At 41.3% G+C, this 26068-nt stretch overlaps 2 protein-coding genes across 4 annotated transcripts in view; one reads left to right on the forward strand and one right to left on the reverse strand.

The window, feature by feature from the left end:
- Positions 1-26068, reverse strand: part of TFEC (transcription factor EC) — a 675276-nt gene that overhangs the window by 536521 nt on the left and 112687 nt on the right. The window lies entirely within an intron of this gene.
- The window catches only part of CAV1 (caveolin 1), a 33784-nt gene continuing 9604 nt past the window's right edge, over positions 1889-26068 (forward strand). The window contains exons 1-2 of one of the 2 annotated variants that reach the window (XM_082846553.1): positions 1889-1961; positions 3338-3502. In XM_082846553.1, coding sequence (XP_082702679.1) covers positions 1932-1961; positions 3338-3502 — 195 coding nt within the window. In that variant the 5' untranslated portion in view covers positions 1889-1931. Of the gene's footprint in view, positions 1962-2594; positions 2647-3337; positions 3503-26068 lie in introns of those variants that run through there. The other variant, XM_082846554.1, reaches the window with a different exon arrangement.

Below are 26068 nucleotides of genomic sequence, written 5' to 3' on the forward strand. Positions count from 1 at the left end.
CCCCAGGGAGGCTGCTTTCCCTCCTTTGAGTGCTAGTTAAGCATTCACTCACAGACCTCCCCACAAAGTCCATTCCTTGCTGGAATGCAGGACATGCTCTCTCCCTGTTCCTGTTGACTTTTTTCACAGTCAAGATTACTCACTGCAGCTGAAGACTGAATAACAAAAGATGGGAAACAGCTTCCACATTTTTCCATAGAACAAAACTCAACTGCTTTGCAGCCAACATTTTTATGAAGGAGGAGTTAGAGGAATAGCAATCTTTTTGCAATCATTAGAGGTAGACTAGGCACTACACAACACACTGAGCCTGACACCTCCCTTTTCTAGAATATTATGTTTGTTAACATGTAATCTGTTCAAAGCATTTAGAAATGCAATTTGGAAGTAAAATTAAGAAAACCCAACTTTGGGAAGATCTTTAGTATTCTAATGATGACTAGTCAGCATAATTAAAGTCATGCCAACATTTGTGACATTTTCTCTGCCATCTAGTTGAAATTGATCTTTTCTTCAAAAACTATATTGCCTTTCTGCTATCAACAATAACAAAAACCTGTGCTTTGTCATTCTCTTTTATATGTTTATGTCTTCTCTCCACCTTGATAATCAACTCTAGGAGTTCCATCCTTTAATTCCCTTTCTCCTCCTCCTTTTGTGTCCATCCCCATTTTCCCTCTTCTAGACTGCCAGTATTTTTAATGTATCCTGTGCCCTTTCAGGTACAGTACCAGCTTTTTCATTTCAAATCATAATTTGACTTTCGATCGCATGTGGAACATAATGCAAAATGTCCTTTCCGTTTTAGGATAGTGAATCTCCTTATTATTGCCCCAAAGTAAAATGACTGATTATTGCTCAATTCATCTTGTGCCACTTTATAATAAGGTAAAGAAAACCCCGATTTAGGAACAGATAAAATATTTTCATTGCTAACAACTTTTTTAAAAATTCTAATCAATTACTAGAAAAACTAAGCCTCCTCTAACTCACAGCCAAGCACTTAAAAAAAAAAAAAGAACCTTCTCTGGTAAACTTGAAACTCCAATTAAATATTTGTACAATTGTAAATATTTTATGTATTTTGTAAATATGGCATCACCTGTTTCCTTAGTTCCAGGGGGGAAAAAGTAATAAATTAATAGAAGAGTTAAACATTTTTATTTCTTATTTCAAAGCATTTGAGAGACATTTCAGAAGCGGTTGGTAAATGTTAAATTCTGCATGCCTGCTTCTCCAAGTTTCCATCCACACAGACTAGATGTAAACCAGTGTCACCAAAAGCACACCACACACGCACCCACACAGATTCCTTCCTTGTGTTTAGATGTGAAATGCACCTAAAGGTTCCGGGTCATTTTTCATCCCTTCCTCTGTGAAACAGGGAGATAGTTGTGTCTTAAGCAGCGATGGAACGTGGGCGATGAGAAGAAAAGGCTTAGAACAGGGCAGAATTCTTTAAGAAGCTCTGTTGCCCATACTGGGCATCTCTGCAGGCAGTCGACTTCCTCCACTCCCCACCCCTGCTGGGATGATGCACTGCGAAAACATTAGCTCCCCTGCCCGGACGCCTCTCAGTGGCTTATAGTTGGAAAAATGTTGCCCCAGGTTTAAAATATCTGCCCAAGCAGCCCAGACGGTGAAAACGCTTTCTCATTGCTCTTTATTCCTTGCGAGCGCTCACCGTCCTCTGCTGCCAAAACCTTGGGGATGTGCCTAGACCCGGCGCAGCACACATCCCGGCCAACCGCGAGCAGAACAAACCCTTGGCGGAGAGCCAGGAGGCTCCCTCCCAGCCACCGCCCCCCCCACCCCCGCCAGAGCCTCCCCACCCCCCCACCCCCATACAATACAAGATCTTCCTTTCTCAGTTCCCTTAAATCACAGCCCAGGGAAATCTCCTCAGAGCCTTCATCCAGCCACGGGCCAGAATGTCGGGGGGCAAATACGTAGACTCAGAGGTAGGCGCGGGTGGGTGTGCTCCGGTATCGCGGCGCGCAAGAAGTGCTGCTTCTGCTATCACCCACTCCAAATATTCCGACTGCTTTGCTTGCCTCAGCCCTCTCTCGACGTCGGAGCACTCCTCTCCCCTGGCATTGCTGAGGAATGGGTCTGGGCGGGGAGGTGAAGAGGAGGCAGGAATGTTTTATGTTTTCCTGTTAGGAAGGGGGTCAAGGGAGCCCCTAAGCTAGAGGATCGCGGAGAAGGGGGTCGTCGGGGTCCTCAAGTTGGGTCTGCCAGACCGAGGGCGCGTTTCTGAATGGCTCAGGGGCACTGCCTTATTGCGGGACCCCCACGGTCCGGCCCCAGTCTTCTGGGAGGCAGAGAGCCAGAGCAGAGGGTGGGAGCTCATTCACTCGCAGTCTTGGGACAAGAACAAGGCGCCTGAACCGGCTGGCCGGGGCGACAGCGCGCGTCTTGTTTGCACTTTCCAAAGCTCTTGGGCCACCTCAAGAACTCTTCCCGCATCTCGGCGCCTGGCAGGGGTGTCTGGAGAGGAGCGGACCTCCCCTCCCCCTAACTACCACTCCCCCCGCCCTTCCAACCACCTCTCGGCGCTCGGTCTCCGCCTGGGTGTCGAGACCTCGTTTTCCCAAACTCAGCCGCCGTTCAGCGACCGGCCGGCAGCCTGGGAGTGACCTGAGGGTGGGTCGGGGGGTTGTGCAGGTTAGATACCGTTCTAGAGAGCTTAGGAGGGTCTGACACTTGGCTCGACCCAAAGATGGGGGATGCGGGATTGTGAGAACCAGAGGAGTGGTGGGAGCTGCACAGGAACAGAGACTGCAAAGGGAGGGTGGGGGACGCGGACAGGTGCGGAGGATGTTCCATGGGTCGGGGGGTTCCAGCTGGGTCTTAAGGATGAAGCTAGAAGGGATTATGGAGAGAAGGGAAATGGAGGCCAGGGACGGGAACAGGTGAAGAGCTCGGGTAGAGGGTGGCGTGGCGGAGAGAGGGGCTGGAGAAAAGTCGGAAGTCTGGTCCTCTCCCCTGCGGGGGTCTCCGCGGGGTGCCGCGGGCAGGGCGTGCACGGGGCTGAGGCCGGGGCGGACCGCACGGCGGGGTCTGCCCTGACCCCTGGCGGTGGCGGGCGGGGGAGGCAGGAGCTCCCTGCCTGGTACCGAGGGGTGTGGTGTCCTCTCCTCGATCCTCTTAAAAAGCTTGCGGCTCCAAGGAGTTTACTGTGCGCGGAGCCACCGCTTCCGAAGCGGTTAGTTCGATTTTGAGCCTCGAGGTTTGCCGCGCTACTAGGCTGACTTTTCTGATCGCCGGTTTTTTTTGAAATTTTCTTTCTACCGCCGGTGCCACCCTCCCCCTCCTGGCCGTCCGCCCTCCGCAGGGACATCTCTACACTGTTCCCATCCGGGAACAGGGCAACATCTACAAGCCCAACAACAAGGCCATGGCAGAAGAGATGAACGAGAAGCAAGTGTACGACGCGCACACCAAGGAGATCGACCTGGTCAACCGCGACCCCAAGCATCTCAACGACGACGTGGTCAAGGTAAGGTGAGGCGGCCAGCAAGGAAGGGATGTGCCCCGAGAAGACACTGAGAGGGCTGGGACAGCTCTCCTCTGGCCAGCAGCCTGTGTATCTTTCCCTGTCTTTGCCACACACTCACCATTTTCTGGGCTTGATGTGCGGGAACTCCCGCGGTTGTCAGAAATGTCACATCTCCCCTCCCCACTCCTGCCGGTTAGTTCAGCTGGAATTTAGCTAACTTGAGTTTTGTAAGAGTTCATTTAACTGCACCCTTCTCCTGGCAAATGAACCTCTGGATCTCAGCAAGAGACAGCCCCACACTCCTTGAGAGGGTGAGATGTTTGCACTGCAGGTCACCCTTTTTCCGTTTTCAGGTTGAAAGTCTAAGTGAAGGGTGGCTCTCCACTGTATATAGAATTAAGCAGTGAGATCATTTGGTAAGGTCTTGTGCCAAAGGTGACAACCGGAATACTAAGTGAGCAGGTTCCCTCAGCTAAAATTAAGATAACCTGAAATGATTTTCTTAGAAATAACAAAGTAGGTAGAAATACTTCTGACTAAAGATGAAATATATATATATGTGTGTGTATGTATATATATATGTATATATATACACATATATATACAGAATAGAATCAAATATTTAATATTTATATGAAGGGTATTTAACTGGAAAAACATGGCGCTTGTTGTACACAGCTATGCATAGTTACACAACCAAAATAATATGTGCCTTTTGATTTCTCCTATAGACCTCTAGTTAGGTGTGGAAAGTTGCTTCTTTAGTGACTGCTTGGGTAAGCCTTCCCTGAGCTAATGGGATGTTCAGGTTGGAGTTCCTTTTCATACTTTAAGGATGTGCTTGGTGAGATTAAAAATAGGTTAACTGAATGGGTATTGGCTAAACTTAGATCTGACTGGATGGTCACTTTTTGATTATGATTATGTTACTCAACTTTGACCCTTTGAACAAATCTCATCAGAGGAATTTGTTGCTTAAACCCATCTTGATTGGGAAATCATAGGCCTGAGCCATCCTTGGCAGAGGGTTTTCTTTCAGGAAGGGGGATGACCAAGGAAATTCCTGGCCTGGAAGATTAAAGTGTGAAGACCCCCAGAGCAGCCAATGGGGTGGATGAGCAGTTTCCGCCCACGCAGCCTCCTATCCAGGATGGGAGGGGCCATAGTTCAGAGACTGTTCACATTTATGAATAATATATTTCAAAAAGGGGAACAATTTAATCTGCAACTGGAAGGAAAATGTAACTGTCAGAATTGACTCTCTTGGCTTGCTGGTGGAGGAAAAAGGAAAATTGGAGCCTTAGCAGGCTTTTCTACTAACCAGATTATGGAATATTTAAAAGCAGCAGCAATAACAAAAATAGCTTATAAACTGGAAATTAGAATTGCTAAAAACTATTTACTAAAAACATTGCCTTAAAGGAGGAAAGGGCATTTTTGCTTGTTTCCCTTCTCATGTAGCTTTGGGCAAGAAGGAAAAGTGCCAGGAAAAGATGCAGATTTCAGAAGGGCCTAGCTTCATTAGAGCCTCCCTGTTGTTCCACTGCAGCGTTGAGTGGGATTCCTGAAGCAAGTGAACCTCCCAGGATGAGTCAGAGAAGCCAGCAGTGTAGATGTGGGTCTCCACACATAGCATGACTAAGTTGAGAAAGAAAGGCCCCAGTGGGAAAAGAGACTTCAACACAAATGGAAAAAAGGCATAACAGACTTAGAGGAAATAGTTCACATAATAGCATTTCAAAGAGCAAGTGTGGGGATCCTCATATTAAAGAAATTAAAAGGAAGAGTTAGAACAAGCTTCTGCCGGCCTAGAGAAAGCAAACTCCACCCACTTGCTCATAGAACTGTGAGCAAAACAAGACAATCAGACAGAAAAAATCTACCTCGGGAAGAATTTGGTAGGCCCACTTACTCAGATGTCTTGCTTAAAGAGGCCTTCAGAGAATGCCCTGCAAAGAGAGACGCAAAGAGTACATCTGCCAGTAGGGCCAGGAAAGGGGGCCTACACCCAGTGGAGACTCCTATTTTATAATTTTTTTTTCTTTGAATCCAAGCACAAATCTAATGATAGAAACAGTGATGATCCTCTCCATGTTACTGAGACAGTAAATAATAAATTTCTCTAAATTTTACTTTTGATTACACAGACTTCTTAAAATAATAAAGACACCCAAAGCTTCACGCTTAATGCATGGTAGCTTAAAACTTCACATGATAATAAAGAAACAGTGGCCAACTGAATCTACTGTTAGAGTTACCAAATCAGGTAAGAAAAGGTCTGTTCTAAAAGCAAGCAGCTCTGTAAAAGCTGCCAATTCTGTCCGATTCTATAGTCACTAACCACTTTTGGCTATTTCAATTTAAATTCCAAGTAATTAACATTAAATACAATTTAAAATACAGTCTTCGGTCACACTAGCTACATTTTGAGTTCTCAGCACTTAAGGCTAGTAGCTACCGTAGTGGACAGCACAGATTTAGAACACTTCCACCTTCATGGAAATTACTATTGGACAGCAGAGGACTAGAGTGTTCATTCTCTCTATATTAAAAATGTCCCCATATCAAGTTTAGAAACTTGTAGATGGAGATGAAATGAAACACTGATGTACAGTGTGAGGAGCAGCATAGTGTATCTGCACAGTATCCTTTTAGTCCCATAAAACAGCTATTTAGGGTAGGGAAGAAAACTCAGAAGATGGATGTGTTGTGATTTTATACTTCAAGAAGGTAGAGTATTATCACCTATTCCACTAGTGATAATGACATAAATTAGACTGAACAATTTAGTTCCAATAAAGTTGGTTTCTTATTTCACTAAAGGTTTGCTACACGATATTATGAGATATCTGTATAGACATTTATCGAAAAAAAAGAGTAAGTTATGAACGCTTTTTAAAATTTCTTCTAATTAAAATGGTCATACCTTCAGACTGTCCATTCTCCCTCTGAGATTTCTATGTTTTCTTATGCTCACATTTCATTCATATGTTTATTATGTACTATTTTGATTTTCTAATAAAGAAAATGACTTCAAATTTATGATTCTGATATCACATTAGCCATCAATCAATTTGTTAAACTCATCATATGCTAGACTAGACACTGTGCTACGTACTACAAAGTGTAATTCCTAAAATAAGTCCTAGAAATCACAAAGATTAGAGTTAGTGAAGACAAGATGCATACAGATTAAAAATACACACACACATACATACACACACACACACAATATCACAACAGTAAGTCACTTCCAAATGCTATCTAATTGGTCCTTTTTTTATTTGCCAGGAAACATATAACTAGATTTTTAAGTTTCATTAATCCGTGTTACTTATTCTCTCTCACATATGGGTTTGAATTTTCACTTTCTTTTTCAACTGGCATGCGTTTTTATGCAGTCTCTATCATAAGGTTTCTCATTATCATTTTGGAAATATACCAAATATATACTATAATAAATCAAAAGTAAGTAGTATTGAATATTGCATAATAAAAAGTTTATTTAAAAGTGAATCATTAATTATCTTGATCTTGGTAATCATTTACAATATGGATGTATATCAAGTCATCATGTTGTATACTTTAAATATTATATTTGTCAATTATTCCTCAATAAAGTTTTTTTGAAAGTGAATGGTACTGATATTAAGTGTTAGGGAGACCCTACTTGGATAGGGCATTAGGGTGAGAGAAGGATGCATTATAGATAGTTTAATGGAGAAGGGCATGAAGGAGGTGCAATGTGAGTTGGGTCATAATCGACAGATGGAATGCAAATAGCTGAGAAAAGTACAGGAGGTAATTCTAAATGACAAGGCATGGAGATGGGAATGTCACACACAGGGCATAAGTCTGGAAGGTTTAGCAGCCCATTTTGACTGAAATTAGAGTTCATGTGGCATAGTGGTAGGTCATAGAGATGAAACGACTGATCGTGGCCAGATGATAGAATCCTGAATCCAGTACTCCTGATAAGTTTGAACTTTATCATGTCAGCAGTGGGAAGCCAAGAAGACTTCAAGCTTAGAATGACATGATGAAGGTGGGCTCTTTGGAAGATGACTGGTTAAGGTACAGGATGTAATAAAAGATAGCCAGTATGGATGAGGAGCAAACAGTTACGATGTAATTGCATCATGGTCTGGACATGAAATGAGAAGAACAATATGCAGTGGCACTGGGAATAAAACCATATAGGTGCAAAATGACAGAATTTTAGAATTGGAAGAGAATGTAATGGTTACCAGGTTAACCTCCAATTCCCAATTCCTTTTTTTAACATTAAGAGAAACTTAAGGGTTAAAAAAGTTTAAATTTCTATCCACGTTTTCACATGGTTAGTGTCCAAAACAGATATTTTGAAATATAACATAAGGCATGAATAGATAAGATTATGTGATTTTCATGGATTATTGTCATGAGAGGAGAAATGAGCTGAGATGATTCTGAGCCTAGCTCTGAGACAAATCAGTACATCTGAGAGGAGATCTTTGTTAAAGATAAAAATACGCATTTGTATCTTTCTTTCCTAAAATTTGAATTAATGATTCTTAAATATACACAGATACAAAATTTTCTTTAGCAGTCAAGAAAAGGGATGCGCAGGGTAATCAGTTTGGGTTTCAAAATAACGGCCTAATGCCGCCATGATCCCTTTCGACTATAAAGCATTCTAGAGCAATTAGTAATTAATATTAATATAACAGAGATTTTAAATTTCATGTTTGCTTGATATAATCAAAGCATAAGATTTAAAAGGTCAGACTGGCCCAAAGCACTCAGCGCCATGTTAATAGTCTCTTCTGTTGGAATTGGTTTTGCTTATTTGTTTGTTTAGGAGATAGCCTCACAAGATGGTGACTAATACTCTGCCACACATGAGAATATGCATGGAGTTCAGAATCCCCAGCTTGTAAAAGAGCACTATGGTCATGTGTGGTGGGAAATTATTCTCACATCACTGAGCAAATAACAATATTAAAATGGGGGACATTATTCATTCATAACCATCTGAAACACTTTCAATTTCAGTCAACAGTGACATACCTTTTAAATGCTTATTAAAAGAAAGTATTTTTTCTTTCTCTACCTCCAAATTGTTGTCCAAAAAACTTGAAAAATTAGCTCAACTTTGGTTCTAACTGAATAAAATTTCATATTATTTATTAAAATTTAAGATAAGATACACCAAATATTCTTGAATTATGAAAAAGTTCATGATGTGGGTTATTCTTCCAATCGACAGCAGTGCTGGCTACCTTTTAAAGGGGTTTGAAGTAAGAGCAGCTGCAAATTATTGCATCTGGAAAGTCCAATAACTTCAAAAACCACCTGCTTATGCATCCTGCCCACTCAAGTTCATAAAATAACAGACACTTTCATATTCTAAATTAAACTGCTTTTTAGTTTGCCCTACTTTTAACCGTAAGTTATTGTTCTCTATGATGAAATATCCAGAGTGAGCTGATCCCTAGAAGAATAGGGCTGTGTGCACTGGGCTATGGGCTCCTGGGCCCTTTCATGATCCTCCTGGCCAGATTTGCAGCGGGAAAAGGGTAGGGCTGTTATTTTCATACAAAGATGGTTTAGGCCAAGAAACACACACTCGTCTTCCACTCTCTGGACCCTATGTATACTATCTAAGTTACTATACACTAAGGCCCTGGAGAAAAAGATTTGCATGCTATACTTTTGTTAAAAGAAGTTTTCTAAAAAGGTAGCCCTTAGCCCCTAGAAATATGCTTAACCACAGGTGCTCAGAGGCACCTGGACAGAGTAGAAAGAGTACTGTGCCAAGAAAAGAAATTTTTGTGACTTTTGTTAACTTTCTTTTTTAAAACTTGAATGTTAACGATTCTTAAATATATAGACACAAAATTCTGTTTCTTTAAAAATCAAGAAAAGGCATGCACATAGTAATCAGATCAGTTTTGGTTTCAACCTAAGGGCCAAACTAGAAAGTGTCTAGTCCCATATGTGTGGGACACCAAGGAAGGAGGGGGAAGGATGTCAGGGCAACTGATTTCTCTTCCTCAGCAGTCCCTGAGAGTGGAGCTCATAAGCAAAAAGCAAACTTGTTTAACTAATCAAAGCTAATAAACACCAGCCTTAAAAATATTTTGAGCAAGCTATTTTACGTTTCTATGCTTCAGTTTCTCTAACTATAAAGAAAAGAATGAGAGTCATTCTCATATAATAGCATTCCCCTCCCAAACCCATTCACCTTTCAATAAATGATTACTATATATCTATTATGTGCCATGCACTACAATATGGAACAAAGATAGATATGAGCACTGCCCACAAAGAGTTTATGACTATCTTCCTTGTCTCTCTTCATTGCAGTTTCCTTTGAAAACTTTTGCTGAAATTCCTTTACCAAATTCTACTGTATGGTAAAATCTTAAAATCTTTAGGGCATAGTTTAAAACATGCCTCATCTCTAATGCCTCGAATTGTTCCTGAGCCAGTAAGTAAGGCTAGGGGAAAATAAGGAACATATATTTATAATATATATATATATATATAAAATATGTAATATATATATGTATATATATTTTAGAGTCCAATGTACCACTTTTATTTAGGAAAACACCAAAGGAACATATATTTTTTAAACAATTTGCCCCTGTTTGGGTCCTATAAAAATTATAATTAACTTATAGAAAATATTTCAGTTCTTCTCTAATATTCTCCCTTCCCATATTGTTGCTTGACTTTTAAGCATCCTATTGAAAATTTAAAATTTTCAACCATTTTAAAACCTCATATCCTCTTTACAAACCCAAGAGGGCTCTCATATTCACCTGGGCATCAGAATCATCACAGGAATTTTTAAAAATACAGATGCCTAGGCCCACTACATAGTTACTAAACTAGAGTATCTAGGGATGGGGCCTAATCTAGGGCCTCTAAGCTCCCTAGATTGTGAAGTCAGGTTTAGAAATTATTGTACCCAAGGCTGGCTTAAAGATATACACTTGAATGGTTCTACCCTAAGAGAACAGTTCAGTCACACTATGTAATTCTAGATGTTCCTCCTGCCAGAAGAACACTTGAAGGTTAGGCCAGTTTAAACTCTGCCAAGGAGTTCTGAAACACCATAGAGGGTTCCCAAGTCAGCCTTGCTCAGTGGTCCTCCATCCCTTGAGGCCACTTGGGCTTACAGCCCACTGCAAGCTTAGAGCCTCAGAGTGGCCTAGGGGTGGGGTGGCCATATGTTCTAGGTTGTCCCATGCAGGCAAGTTAATAATGGTCAATAGCTCTCCTGAATAACTATTAATTATTTTTAATTATTAATTATAATTAATTATTAACAATGCCCCTTTCATTCTCAGAATTGTCCCAGTTTGGAGAAAAATTATATGGTCATGAATGAATTGGCAATGACCTGTCACTGATTCCTGTACCTGAAATACATTGGAAGTCCCTACTTGCACTATTTTTTTAGCAAAATGGGCAAAATTTCCATTTAAGAATGTCATGCTTTTCTTTCCTCTCCAGTCTCCAGTGTCACCTCTCTCCTATCCTTCATTGGCCACCAAGCTGTACTGTAACTTGGAGGAGTTGCTCTTAAGTGCCAATCTACTCTACCCTCAGACCTTAGTTTCTTTCCCTGCAACACAGGGTTAATGAAACTGACATCCTTCCATCACATATTTTGTCAACTACTCAATCAAAGATTAAAATGTTTAAAATAGTTTTAATTTTTTTCAGTTAGTCCAGGAAACATAAAATGGCATGCTTTCACATGAGCCATTGTTTAGAGTGGGGAAGTGCTTTTAATTTTGTCTTAAAGGAAATCTGCATGATCCATGTACTGAGCAACTACCAAGGGAATTTAATTGGTAGAACAGATTTACACCTGCACAGAATACATATTTCCTGCCTCTCCTATGCTGATGTTTTAGATATAAAATACATTTTGTTTTCTTTATTAAACCTTGAGAAGATGTCTCTTGTTGGTCATTATTTCATAGCAGGGGAAGTACATATTCCTAAAGACACAACTGAGCTTCCCTTTAGCCACTGTTAGTTATTTAGGTAATTAAGAAGCAGGCATTTTTAATTTTGAGAAGGCTTAAATAAGTTTTGATGGTGTATGTATGTGCTTAATATATTATTTCATAGCAATTTAAAAGTGAAAATTTTAAAAGGTGCATTCAGTATTTAAACCTTTCTTGAGCCCAGCAAGGACATTATAATACAAATGGACATTGATAGATTCTATGTAAAAAGATAAATTGCATCCTGAGATTACACCGGGTCATCTCACTGATGTAGGCATCAAACACAATTACGGTTTCTCATTTATAATGAAGAACTGAGAAAGATTCTGATTTCTGAACCCAAGTGAGAAAGTAGGAAACTGGGAGGAAAAGAAGCAAAGACAAAGAAAGGACAACAAGGCTCCTTCTCCCTGCCCTGCCACCCACCCTGTGCTGGACTGGGCTTTGCACGTGCCAACTCCAGGAGCCCCCCACATCCATTGCTTTGCACGGTGCTGTCATGTCTGATGACACGATCAGGTTCAGGCATTGATTGAGTATTAACTCTCAGCTCCTGCCCTGAAGAGTTTATCAGGAAAGCAAATATATAAACAAATCTGAGTGAGGTCACTGTAACTTAGGGATGCGCTATAGTTGGACACAAAGCAGAGAGTTCTCAACAATCTCCAAGGCTGAGCATCAGGCATGTGTGGCAGGAAAGGGATGCCAGCAGAGGGAGCAGCAGGAGCAAAGGTACAGAGACCTGAGGGCACCTAACATGTTCTGGGCACCAGTGGCAGGTCAGTGTAGCCAGAGCAAGGGACACAAGCAGGAGCCAGATCCGCATGACCTCCTGTGCCCAGTCAAAGCACCTGTCCCTGTGTAGGCCACAGCAACCCACAGAGGTGGTTTTAGGCCAGGAAGTGACCTGATGAGATATGACATCTGCTAACAGAAAGGGCTAACTTCAGTGCAACGGGGCAAACCAAGGGATGCCAAATGTGCAGGTGGGACATGGAAGCCTTCCTCCAGCACTTTCTACAGGCTAGCTTGCTGGCACAGATTATTTTACTTACTCCTCCAACGGCCCTTTGAGGAGGTGCTATCATTTTCAGTTATATTCATCTGGCAGATAAGGAGATTCAGACCTGACCATTTGCTCAGGATTTCATAGGTAGGAAATGGCACGCTCAGAATTTGAACCCAGACAGTTAGACCCCAGGACCAGGGTTCTTAACCACTGTGCTCCAGTGCCTCTCTGTAATAGATCATGATCCAAGCAGACAGTGGTGTCTCCATAGTGAGGAAAGACATGACTGTGTTCTCAGAGTGGCTGAGCAGCATTTGGCAGGGGGATTCCAGACATGGTCTGTTTTGGGAGTGACAGGCCTACAGTTCTAAGGTCAGACTTTAGATTCTGGTAGGTGAGTTGGGAAAGGAGGAGGAAGGACCAACGTAAAGACCAAGATAAAACCCCACACACCTCAAGAAATATGCAAGCTGGGTGAGCTCCCAACAAGGCAGGGAGGGTCAAATCCCAGAGACAGAAGTGGGGTACAAAGTGGGGATGTGTCCCAGTGATTAGAAGTGGAACACACACTCAGGACCAGACAAGCTGCAACGCTGGCTTGTGTTGAATTACCTGAGTCTTTAAAGCACGCTGACTGCCCAGATTGGCCACGGCTCCTGGGCTGCAGCTGATCCTGCCTGGATGTGCAGGGAGGGCTAGGTGTGAGAAAATGAAGCAGGTCCTGACAGGCACTTTGCATCTAATAGCTTCATTTAAGGTTCTTGATTTTTCTGTCCAGTTTCTACAGATATTCGTGCCATTACAGCAATACATTGTAAAAATAGGAAACAACTGAGAAAAATCCTAGTTTTATGCTAGTGGGAGAAATGCCTATTTAATCCTGAAAGTAGTTTCTATGAGACTTCCTCCCTAATAACTACATATTTGTTCTCAAAAACAAATACCAGAAGTGAAGAACAGTGCATTTTTACAACGTACCATTAATCTCTCAGAAGAACAATTAAAATGTTCCATCAATCATGGCTCACTGTTTTTTTTCTATATTAGTAATAATAATATATAGCTGGAAGTGGGCATACCAAAACGTGTCAAGGAAATGCAACTGCATTCATTGGATTTCATTGCCAGTTATTTTGGTTAGGTCAACAGAGCCCTCTTTCTCACTTGTTCTTAAGTGTCAGGCTTTTTAGTAGGGAGAGAAATTGTTTGTCTGAAATGGTTAATAACCACCAGTTCACCAAAATATTTTGGGTAAGCCTATTATTCTAGTTATAAAGGTAGGAATGAGAGTCATTCTCAGATGGGTGCTCCCTAGAAAGGCCATTCAGCAAATATCTAGGAAGCACTTACTCTGCACTGTGCATGGAACTTGCCATGCATCCTTGTGCACCAGAGCCTGCCTGACAGAACCACAGCCATCCACCAAGGCTCACCTCAGATATCTGGGCCTCTGTCAGCCTTCCCTGACTGCCCTCATCAGAACTGGTCATCTCTGTTCTTGGCTCCCACCACATTCTGTTTTTGTTTCTATTTTAGCATGTATCAAAGCCCTCTAAGCATTCTGCTTCTCTATCCCCATGCCTCTCTCCCCTCTTCTCTTCCCACATCATATGCAAGTCCTTCAGGACAGAACAGTGGCCCCTGGTGGCCCCAGGACTGTGGCTGCCCAGTGCCCACCCAGGGCCCCACACGGAGTCTGCTGTCAGAAAATGGATGCCAACATCATCAAAAAATCTACAAACAACAAATGCTGGAGAGGGTGTGGAGAAAAGGGAACCCTCTTGCACTGTTGGTGGGAACGTAAATTGATACAGCCACTATGGAGAACAGTATGGAGGTTCCTTAAAAAACTAAAAATAGAATTACCATATGATCCAGCAATCTAACTACTGGGCATATACTCAGAGAAAACCATAATTCAAAAAGAGTCATGTACCACAATGTTCATTGCAGCTCTATTTACAATAGCCAGGACATGGAAGCAACCTAAGTGCCCATCGACAGATGAATTGATAAAGAAGTATATATATGATATACTCCATATATACAATGGAGTATTGCTCAGCAATAAAAATAAACGAAATTGAGTTATTTGTAGTGAGGTGGATGGACCTAGAGTCTGTCATACAGAGCAAAGTAAGTCAGAAAGAGAAAAACAAATACCGTATGCTAACACATATATATGGAATCTAAAAAAAAAAAAAATGGCCATGAAGAACCTAGGGGCAAGATGGGAATAAAGACGCAGACCTACTAGAGAATGGACTTGAGGACACAGGGAGGGGGAAGGGTAAGCTGGGACAAAGTGAGAGAGTGGTAGTGTATATATGGACATATATACACTACCAAATGTAAAACAGATAGCTAGTGGGAAGCAGCCACATAGCACAGGGAGATCAGCTCGGTGCTTTGTGACCAGCTAGAAGGGTGGGATAGGGAGGGTGGGAGGGAGGGAGATGCAAGAGGGAGGAGATATGGGGATATATGTATATGTATAACTGATTCACTTTGTTATAAAGCAGAAACTAACACACCATTCTAAAGCAATTATACTCCCATAAAAATGTTAAAAAAACAAAACAAAACAAAACTTCATGTCTAGAGGAAAAGTGGACATGCAAAAAGACCAATTAAAGAAAAATATGCATGTACTTTAGTAAAAATTTAAAAAAAAGAAAGAAAGAAAGAAAATGGATGCCAAATTGAATCTGCTGAAAAGAATCTGAAATTTCTTTTTTAAGTAATTGAATGTCTTCAGTGAGCTAAAAGACAGTAGGATTATGTCATTGAGTGTATTCCTTTGCTCCTTTTCTCTGCAGCTGCCACATTTACAGCCTTATAAGGAAAAACATATCCAAATAATTAAGAAAGAAATCCAAAAACATTCACTCTGTTTACTAAGGTAAAGAGACAACCTACTCTAATATGTATATAAATTTATTATTTAGAATGTTTTAATCTCCAGTTTGAAGAGGACATAGATACATCTCTCCTGAGCCTTCCAATAAGCAGGCTGAGGCACCTGGATGACTTCCCAGGGCCTGCAGAATAAGGCTAATCTCCTAAGTATCTCGCAGGCAGGGCAGGCAGATTCCTAGAATGCCAAAAGATGCCATTGCTGCTGCTTGGCACTGCGCCCTGGGGCCAGAAGTATGAAGGCTGAGAGTTGGGTCTCAGGCCACATGAGAGCTCCCTTGCCAAGAGAGGGGTAGAAGGACTCCCTGTCAGACTCCCCATATACCTTTGGACAAATGCAAACATCAGAGAAATGACTAGGTCTGGAGACAGTTCTGAAGAAAAATCTAAAACCTTTCTCAAAGCCTAAAGGAGACAACAGCTTTGAGAAACCCAAGCCTCTTCTTCCTTCTCTTTCGCTTTATTACTTCTAGATATTAAGTACACAGAGATCTGAGATTTTACTAGCTGGGATGTGGTATCCACTATTTCAAAAGCATAGAAGTTTCTTTGTACCTCATAGGTGGTCTGTCAGATCTCAGATCTCTTCTCAGAAGAAAAAAAAACAAAACAAAACACAAGCAAAACACTTAAATGTTTCTAGAAGGGGTCAGACATCATTTGTTTCATTATTGATGTCTAGGCCAAGTGAAATGAATGTTAGCTTCTTTTCCAGATATGCTTCTTTCTATCATTTCCCGTGATAGGAGGTTGATTTACTATAATAAGGATAAGAGTAAGATGTGTCAATTTGACCCCAAATAGTTTTCTCATCAATAAGCTAAGTATAGGAAATCAGGGTCATTATTCAGTTAAGCATAGGTAGGACTAGAAATTGCCATTAAAAAAGGGTGATGATGTGTAATGTGAATTTTAGGTGTGACTGATATCTAATATACAGCCAAGACCACAGTCGTAGCACATTTAATGCTTTATCAATGACTGGAATGAACAAGTTAAAGAGGACTCTCAACTTACAAATGACACCAATTACAATGACCTTATTAACATATATAAAAAATAACATCAAAGTGATTTTTGGCAAGTTACAAATAGCCCATAAAAATAAGATAAAAACCAGTACAAAGTAAGATAATGTTAAAAGACTAGGAATAAAACGTATAGCTATTAAGTGGGAAACAAATAGGTAAATATATGAAAAATAAGAAAATATCAGGAGAGGGTTGTCATTTCTGTGGGAGCTTGTGATGTGGAAAATCAAGATGCTTGGTAGGGCTTCCCTGGTGGCGCAGTGGTTGAGAGTCCGCCTGCCGATGCAGGGGACACGGGTTCGTGCCCCGGTCCAGGAGGATCCCACATGCTGCGGAGCGGCTGGGCCCGTGAGCCATGGCCACTGAGCCTGCGCGTCTGGAGCCTGTGCTCCGCAACGGGAGAGGCCACAACAGTGAGAGGCCCGCGTACCGCAAAAAAAAAAAAAAAAAAAAAGCTTGGTAAACACAACGGATATGGAAACCCTTTGTAATAATTCCACAGCCCCTAAGGGACCAAGATCTCCTGGGTGAGAATCACTATTGTAAACACACCCTTAAATGAATCCATCATGCTCCACACCCCTTGAGCAATAGGGGACCAAAATTAAGTCTATCAATTGTGTCTGAACATTAAACATCTCAATAATTTAATGATATTTTAAAGGAAGCACAATGAATGGAATCAAAAGGAGAATGTAATCCAAAAAAAACAAAAATGTCACAGACAAGATTCTCTACTTTATTTGCTATTGGTCAGACTTATTAAATATAGGATCTGTTTTGATCTTATAAGGAGGTAGAGATGCTGGGAAGATCCTAGGGAAGAGCAAAAGGAAGGAGATAAGAGATGAAGAGAAACACCCAGGTAGGGCTGGGGAGGGACTGTTTTGTCTGGCAGTTTGTTAGGAGTTGAAACTGAACATAAAATGACAACTGCCTTTAGTTACTGCTAGGTTCTTATGAGACTTAACAAGGAAAATACTGCTCAGACACAATCACCATTCAGGACAAGGAAAAAGGAGGAAGGGGTTAGTTGAAAAAAAAAGAAAAGTTAGGTTACATGGGAGAAGAAATTCCAAGTAATAAGAGCAGTTAATCCCAGGAATGTGTCACAAGAGGTTGTTCTGTAAGAGTGGTGTGTTAAATTACTTACTTGTCTATGTAGCTTCTCAAATCCTTCTACCTCTACAGCTACAATTTGGTGTATAAGAATACTGACACAGTCTCATAATTAAGCACAAGCATATGTATGAACACTTTCCTCTATTCCTGCAGGATACCTGGTTTGTTTGGGGGCAAAGAGGAGTTGATGTGGCATTGTGTTAACAGTGGTTGAGAATGCAAGTGGTAAACATCTGAAAGTAGAATACTACAAAATGCATGCATTGTATGTACCAAAAGGTCAGTATGAAACATTATCTTTATGGCAAGCCTGCCCATCCAATCCCTCCTACACATTGCATAGTCACACAATTTTGCAGCTTGTATAAATCCCTATTGTGATTTAAACTCATGAGAGAGTGTGGCTTCTGCAAAGGGTGGCTGTTTTGTGACTTTAGACCAGTGGTCCTTTACCCTAGCTACAAATCATCTGGAGAACATTTAAAAATACTGTTGTACACGCTCCATCCCTAGAAATTCTGATTGAATTGGTCTAGGATGGGGCCCAGGCCCATGTATTCTTTTCTCTTTGGAAAGCTCCCCAGGTGATGCTAATGTACAGCTGGAATTGAGTCTGGTTTCGACTCGCAGAATTTCTTAATAATAAAACTGTGTATCATGACAAAACTTTCAGGACTGTAAGGGCTACAGTGGGGAAATTATTACTTCTCTAGGTCCTCATCCTGCAGAGTCCTTAGAATTTTTATTAGAATATGATATTTATCACTCAAATTCCTATTACAAAAAAAAAGTGCTTTCTGGAACTCTGCTATAGCAACTACATAAGATAGACTTTGTATGTGGGATAAATCTCATGTCACTTATGTAATTCAGTCCTGGTGTTTTTCCCTTTCCTTTGCTCATTCTTTCTATTCTCCCCAAGAGGAAGATCAGCAGGTTAGAGTGTCAGAACATCATCCCTATCCCTCTTTTTCACTTGGGTTCATGGTTCAGGCATACTAGGAATGGAGCTGACAACATGCACTGGTTTTTCTCCTAATGGTGCAGAGGCCACAGGAAGCTTCACTGGACCTAGGGATGGCAGGTGTCCCACACTTCTCCAGGGCCTGGCACAGAGAAGAGAGAAGTCACTGAGAAATGCTTTACTGATGCCAATCACTCCTCAGAGCAGATGGGGAAACTGAGCCTCAGATGAAACCTGAATTCCAGATCTCTCTTGGACACTGACCTCAAGTGTTACCTTGGGCCTCGGAAAAGTCACTTGGACCCTTTGGACAGCAGTTTATTCATCTAACAATCAATAAGTTGAACTAGAAGATCGCTAAGTCACTTTTATTTCTAAAATTCTGTGATTCCAGTTAACCAGTATTCATAAAAGTGTGGAACGCTGTAAACGTGCATAAAAGTCCATGCAGAGATAACGGTGGAGGACCCCCTCATCAATACTATTTTTATTACCTTCTTCCTAGATCTTACCAATTGTCATTCTTACTCTTAATATTAAGGCTGTGGGACTTAACTAAATCATCTTTGAAATACTGAGCTATCAACAGATGGCATGCTGAATGCAAATATACTGCAAATAAATATTTGGTCCTGAAGAAGATCAAGAGCTGGAGTTTATTTCCCCTTCTCATTTGGGCTCAGAACTCTGCAGTCTTTCCTTTTACTGCCCTTGCCTCCAAACTGGCTGTTTGTGTTCAAAGATGGATCAGAAAATCAGTTCCAAAGTTGGTTACAAACTTTCAGTAATTTTTGTTTTTTATTTTTTGTAACCAGCCAATTTCTCTTAGTTCACATAACAAAGAAACTCATAATTATTTGCAACTTTAGTTAGAGCAATGGTCTTAAAAATGTCTAGCTAAATAGAAAATGCTCAGACTTTCTGAGTGCCAACAGTTATCAAATTCACCTAGTTCATATATGGCCACATTTCTGAAGTTCTTTTAACAGCCCAACTGTGAGCAATAGGATCAGATGACTAAGAACTACAGGACGGAAGCACTATTACTTTGAATCATATTTTCCCATTACCCAGCTATAAAGAGTCTGTTTCTCTCTGACCCATATAAAGTTCAGAATTTAGGACCCTATGTGATTTTAATCCCATCATTTAGCACCCCAGCTGTATGAATCTGAAAGTAAAAATGAAGTTGTTTGAATTCCAGACCCCCTGAACATTCTCAGGGAGCTCATCAGCTCCCTAAGCTAAGCTATAGGTTTAAATCTAAACCTAAATCTGTAGGTATGAACCCAAATTTCATGATAAACAAAAACTGAATAGCTCTGTCTTCCCTGTCATTACTCACCTTTTGATCATTCTTTTACCAAAATTACTATGACTGGGTTAGAATAATAGAATGCAATCAATAAATGCAATCACTAGCCCCTGGCCAGATAATAACACATTCAGAACTTTCTTTCCTAAAGGAGATTTTATCGTGTTTGTGCTCTTGTAAATAGGAGAAAAAGAGAAATATAACTTAATAAATGGAAGCATTCACTAATTTATTCAACAAATATTAATTTAGTATCTACTAGATTCCAGGGAGTTTACAGTCTAGTAGCAGAAATAATCTCACACACATACAAAATCAAACCATTAAATAAGTGTGGGGTGTGGGGTAGGCGGGATGAAAAAAATGGTCTGGTCTAAATTCAAGAGGTTAGTGATTTGGGGAGGGGCAAGAAAGTGACTTCCTCTATTAACCTAAAAGTAAGCTTGAGCAGCCAGAGGCCATGTCTATTTTATTGGCACTGTCCCCTTTTCAGTGACACCCGTAGCCAGCTCATAGACCCTATCCTGGCTCTGTTTGCTTGGTTCATTTATTCCATCCTCAAAAAGTAGGTATTTCATAACTACTGAATGAAGCAATGAATGAACTCACAAGGCCACAGTACTGTAAACCAAAAGTGCCTGCAATAAATATGCATGCATTCTAGGCTATAAATGTTTCTAAAGTTCAGGTACTGTCTCAGCAAATTGTATTCTGATTTTCTAGAGCACCAGTTTGCAACCAGGGATTATTTTTTGCTCCCCCTCCCAGGGGACACTTGGCAATGTCTGGAGACGTTTTTAGTTGTCAAAATTTAGGAGGTGCTACTGGCATCTGGTGGGTAGACGACAGAGATGTTGAGAATCACCCTACAGTTCCCAGGACAGCACCCTCACCCTAACAGCAAGGAATTATCTGGCCCAAAATGCCAACAAGTGCCCAGATGAAGTAACCCTGTGGTAGAGCTTGGGAGCTATGTCTTGGGAGTCACATGATGGGCTGTGATTATCCTTGCTTAGACCTTACAAGGACCATAGTGTAAATCCTTTTCCTCACTAACCAAGCAATGTTCAAACTTACAGAGATTTATTTCATTAATTTTCTATTTGTTTAATAAACAGACTTAAAGCACTGGAGGGAAAAATATTCAAGCAGTGAGGTAAGATGAAAACTATTAGTAACACTAGGTTGACTTAAGTGAATGGTAGGAAACAACCTCTGCCATCAGGAAGTGAGTTGTAGAAGCTGAAAAAAAGTTAAGAGTGTTTAAAAAGCTCTGGTTCAAACAAATGTCTATGTGAACCAATGGGTAGCTTGAAAACAGTGAAGACATTTCCGTCTCTTATGTCTTTGATAGAATGGAAAGAGCTTTTATTTTCTTTAGTGCAGTGATCATTCATATTTTTCCTATGACATGCCCAGAAGTTTAAAGAATAACAAACTCCCAAGTGTAAACACAGAATTTTGTGAGCCCTCTGGATGAATCCTTATCATTGTATGTTTGGATAAAATAAGATTTCCATGCATTAAACAATACAGGACTTTCTATTTGAGAAGTAAGCTTCCAACACTTTGAAGGGCTGCAGTTATTTCTCCTCAAGGATGACAAACATAAGCGCCCCCAATGTATGGCTCCTCCCTGTTCAAGTTCAATGCTCTAGTCTCAGTGCTCCTATCACTGGCCCTTGCTTGGCCTATTTTTACACTGTGAACTGTTCCATGTCACTTGTTTGGTAACACTCAACATCAACAAGTGCCACCAAATCAATACCAGAAGCCTGAAGATTAAAAAAAAAAGGAATCAAAAGATATGTAGCCTGCTTTGTACCAAGCCACCTGAAACTAGGTGCTTTTTGTAATAATGAAAATGTGAGGCCATGTGGACAGGAGAGATAGTTCCAGATTCCTGAAGAAGGCTCACGGCCAATTGGTCTCAGGTACACCAAATGTGGTTTTAGGTTCCTGACTGGGATCCCCAGAAGAAGGAGTGCACAGCATACTCAAGGAGGTATGAAAATGCTCTGGAATCCCCAAATCATCTCATCATCAAGGACAGTTTTTAGCAATTTCAAAAGGATGTTTATTCGTTTCCAAGGGATACCTTAAAAAGTATCACAAACTAGGTGGCTTAAAGCAATAGAAATTTACAGTCTCATGGTTCTGGAGTCTGGATGTCCAAAATCAAAAGGTCAGCAGGGCCATGCTCCCTCTGAAACCTGCAGGGGAATCCATCCTTGTCTCTCCCTAGCTTCTGGTTTTCTGGCAATCTTTGGCATTCCTTGACTTACAGCTGCATAACTCAAATCAATCATATGGCCTTCTCCTTGTGTCTTCACATTACCATCTACTTATAAGGATGCCAGCCATCTCAGATGGGAAGCCCACTTCTACACCAGTGTGACCTCATCCTAATTATATCTACAAGACCCTGTCTCCAAATAAGGTCACATTCTGAGGTACTGGGGATTAGGACTTCATCGTATCTTTTTCAGAGGAACACAATTCAATGCATAACAGGATGTAAACTAGGAGTGTATATTTTTGTTATCAGAGCAGGGAAATTTAACTTAAATTTTCAAAGTGTAATACAAACCCAAGGATCATTTATTCTCCCTCCTAAGAAGAGCAAAAGATGGAAAAACCTGGTGGTTGCCTTCAGGTGAAAGGCAAAAGGAAAGGAAGAATAAGGCAAAAAGGAATTAATCTAAAGCAAAGAGAGTCTTGTCTGCTTGGTGTTGCTGCCACTTTCAGACACATCCAGTCACTCAGTCAGCTGGAGCATCTTCTCCCCCAGGGCATGTATGCCTCATGTTTACAATAAACTCCAGAGGGCTAACACACATGCAAGAGATGAGCTAATCCTTCTTATTTGCTTAATGGCAGAATGGAAAATAAGCACCCACCTGCACAAAATGGTTTCAGGAATGCCAAGAGGTTCTCCTGTTCCAAGATAGCTCCTCCATCCTCCCAACACTGCTACTGAAATCCCTGACACTTCCCCACTTCTCCTGGTTTGGGTGCCTGGGCCAGAAGCTCCTGATGTAGTATTGACCATTGCCCCTGGCACTGTCCCAAATATTTTGCATAAGTTAAGTCATTTAATACACAGAATAATCTTATGAAGTATGTACCATTATACCCACAATTTACAGATAAGAAACTAAGGCACAGGGAGGTTTAGTAGCTTAGCAAAGCTGAGATTCAAAGCAGCCCTCATGCTATCAAGCAGGGTACCATATTGCCTTTCAACAGTAGAGAGCAACACAGTAACTAACTTAATATCATGCCCACTCAGATCTGAGTGTTAGATTTTTCAGATCCTCTCACCTAGCAGAGAGCTAAGACAGCCTAAGACAGTTTTTTTTTTTTCTTTCTCGAAGTGTCTTACCTATAACCACTTGCATCAAAATGAGGGAGGAGGTACAGACACCAGGACCCTACTCTCAGACACAACCGACTCAGAATCTCAGTGCCCAGAAATCTGCATTTTAACAAAGAAATGAGTGGACTAATGTTTGAGAACCACTGGCCCTACAGGAATGGAATAGGGAAAGGTACAATGTTATGGTAAACCAGAAAAAGCCACAGAGAGGTGACAAGGCAATGGGGACCCTCGTAACCAATGGTCAATGACTCAGGGGGTCCTGACCAGAGAAGAGCTTGGTTGCTGGAGAGTGAGGGTAATGCTGAGCATGGAGGTTTGACAGCAGAAGGAGGCCAGCCACATCCTCTGGCTTGGATTCACATGCCCTGTCCTGGTAGAAATGGTTATGCTGAGTCAGGGCAGCATTATCTGTTAGTTTGGATGGGAAGCATGGTTGCAGGCAAGGGAGAGCAACCAGAGCACGTGGATTCAGAAATTCCTACGTGATTCTGATTGAGCAGGGCTTCATAAGCAGAATAAGGACTGGTGTGGGGTTAAAGAGAGTTGTGTGATGGAGGATCCAAGAGACCTAAGTCCTGCGTTTGGTTCAGTCACTGATTACAACCTCCCTGAGACTCAAGTTCCTGGTCTGTAAAATGGGGGAAATAACACCTGCCTTGAAGGTCCTCACATACAGGATGTGATGAACCAATTGAGGCATATAGTACTCTATAATGTATGTCATTGCTTTTCCAAAACCTCTGTACAACTCTTCTGCCTCAGAATATATCTGCCACACTCATGCCCTAAGTCCATTAATGACACAATAAAGGACAGTTGGAGATGATGCTCTGCCTTGCTCTGTGCATTCCCCTATACCCCTGCCAGGAAAAAGAACATAGTCACCTAAATTCATTCTAAAGTACAAATTACAATGTAGGCCTCCTGCACTGGGGAAACACACACACACACACACACACACACACACACACACACACACACACACACAGGAAAACATGAGGAAAAGTGGAGACTAGAGACACCAAAGAACAAATTCACTCTCCTCACTCTATCTCTTCCCCACTGGTGTGCTCTACTGATTCCCCGAAGAGCTGGGCTGCTACTTCTGCTTCTACCCCTGCTTCCCCTCCTCAGCATACTCCAGTGCGTGCCCCCTGCTTTGGGGCCAGATCTACACAACTGTAGTTATTCAGATCATTGAGGCAAAACCCAACAAAGCAACAACATGCTTTAACCAATATTTTCTAAATCATTCTTCCTTAAAGCTGAAGACTTCTGAGTTTGAATTGCCCCCTCCTCTGTAGGCTTTCCGTGCCGTTCAAGTAACTTAAATGATAACCAACCCTACACTTCATTTTGATCAGATCGTGGTATTATAGAGCTATGGTGAAAAGAACATCTCTTTTAATAAAATGGGATACCAAAAATATCGATAAATAAAAGTGCACTTGTGAAACTGGAAAAGAATTCATAGTAGATAATATGATAGTTAATGTATGCCTACATTCTTTCAGTGGACATTTATAGCTCCTTTAAAATATTATACATATTGAAGGAATATTTGCTAATTAATGTGTGCATAGTACTACTAGGAATTGTGGAGGATACCAAGATGGGTACAACAGATACAGACCTACCCTAGGTCCTGGTTTGGTCCATTCATTTATTAGTTAAGTGACCTTTCCTTATTGGGGAAATAAAAGACTATTTTCCTTTCTTGTAATGAAGATAACCTAGAACTTCACAAGTTTGTGAAGAGAAGCAGATGAGTGAAATAGGACACTATATGTATAAAATATCATTATTCTGAGGTCTCTGTAATGTCTGAGAAGCAACAACAGGGAGGTCAATCCAAAGAGAGACACTCAAGGGTCCCAGCTAGAGGCCCAGGCCAGGGACTGCAGGTCCCCTCTGCACCCCTCTTTCTACACCCAGCCCTCTTCTCTCACTCAGAGGTAGGTATATACCCACCTTTCTGTCCTCTTTCAGCTTGAAACCCTGGTTAGTAATGCAGCCCTCTCCCTTCAGGCAATCCTGTGCTCTCCCACAAGGTGAAGTTGCCTAGCACCTGCTACCCCAAAGCAGCCCAAGAACACTTCAATGTTCCCACCCCAGGTTTACATTTTTCCTAGGACCGTGTGTGGATCCTCTGGAAATCCAAGCAATCATAAGCATTAAGGATACAGTCCAGGCCTCCTCTTTTCAATCGGGGCTGCAAGAACACTGCAGCTTTTTTCCTACAGTGGTGCTAGTTCAGCCCAGTAAACAAATGGGTATTTTGCCTTTGCCCCTGAGAAAACACATAGGCATTAGAGCAAAGTTCCTGTGTTCTGGTAACATTTAATTGTGCTGGTTCTCAGCCCTCTCTACACCCACACTCTCATGGACGACATTTATTCCACTGACTTCAAAGGCTGTTCAACATGTTGGAAATATGTGAGAGAACACTGAGGGGAGTTTGAAATTAGTCTCAACCCTCCTTCTGTATGTGTGGGTTTGGTTCATGTGTTAGGATTTTAGAAGTATGTATTTGATTTTTAAAACATGCATTTGTTTATACTGGGTTTAGAGTCATGAAAAATAAATCAGGATTTCTATTGCCAGTTTTTGTGTTTTTCATAATAAATAGTAGTCATTCATCCTTGTCCAATAATAAATATTTATAGGTTTAAATTAGGAATAGCTTTTCAAGAGAATTTCCATTCATTCATTATCCATCAACTTCCAGATGCCAGCCAGCACATGAGAAGTTTCCAGAAAGAAGCAGGAAGCACACTAGGGCTTCCAGGCATGGAGGGGAAAGAGTATCGGCAAC

This window comes from Leucopleurus acutus (genome assembly GCF_964270905.1).
Source record: "Leucopleurus acutus genome assembly, chromosome: 9".
Taxonomy (NCBI): domain Eukaryota; kingdom Metazoa; phylum Chordata; class Mammalia; order Artiodactyla; family Delphinidae; genus Leucopleurus; species Leucopleurus acutus.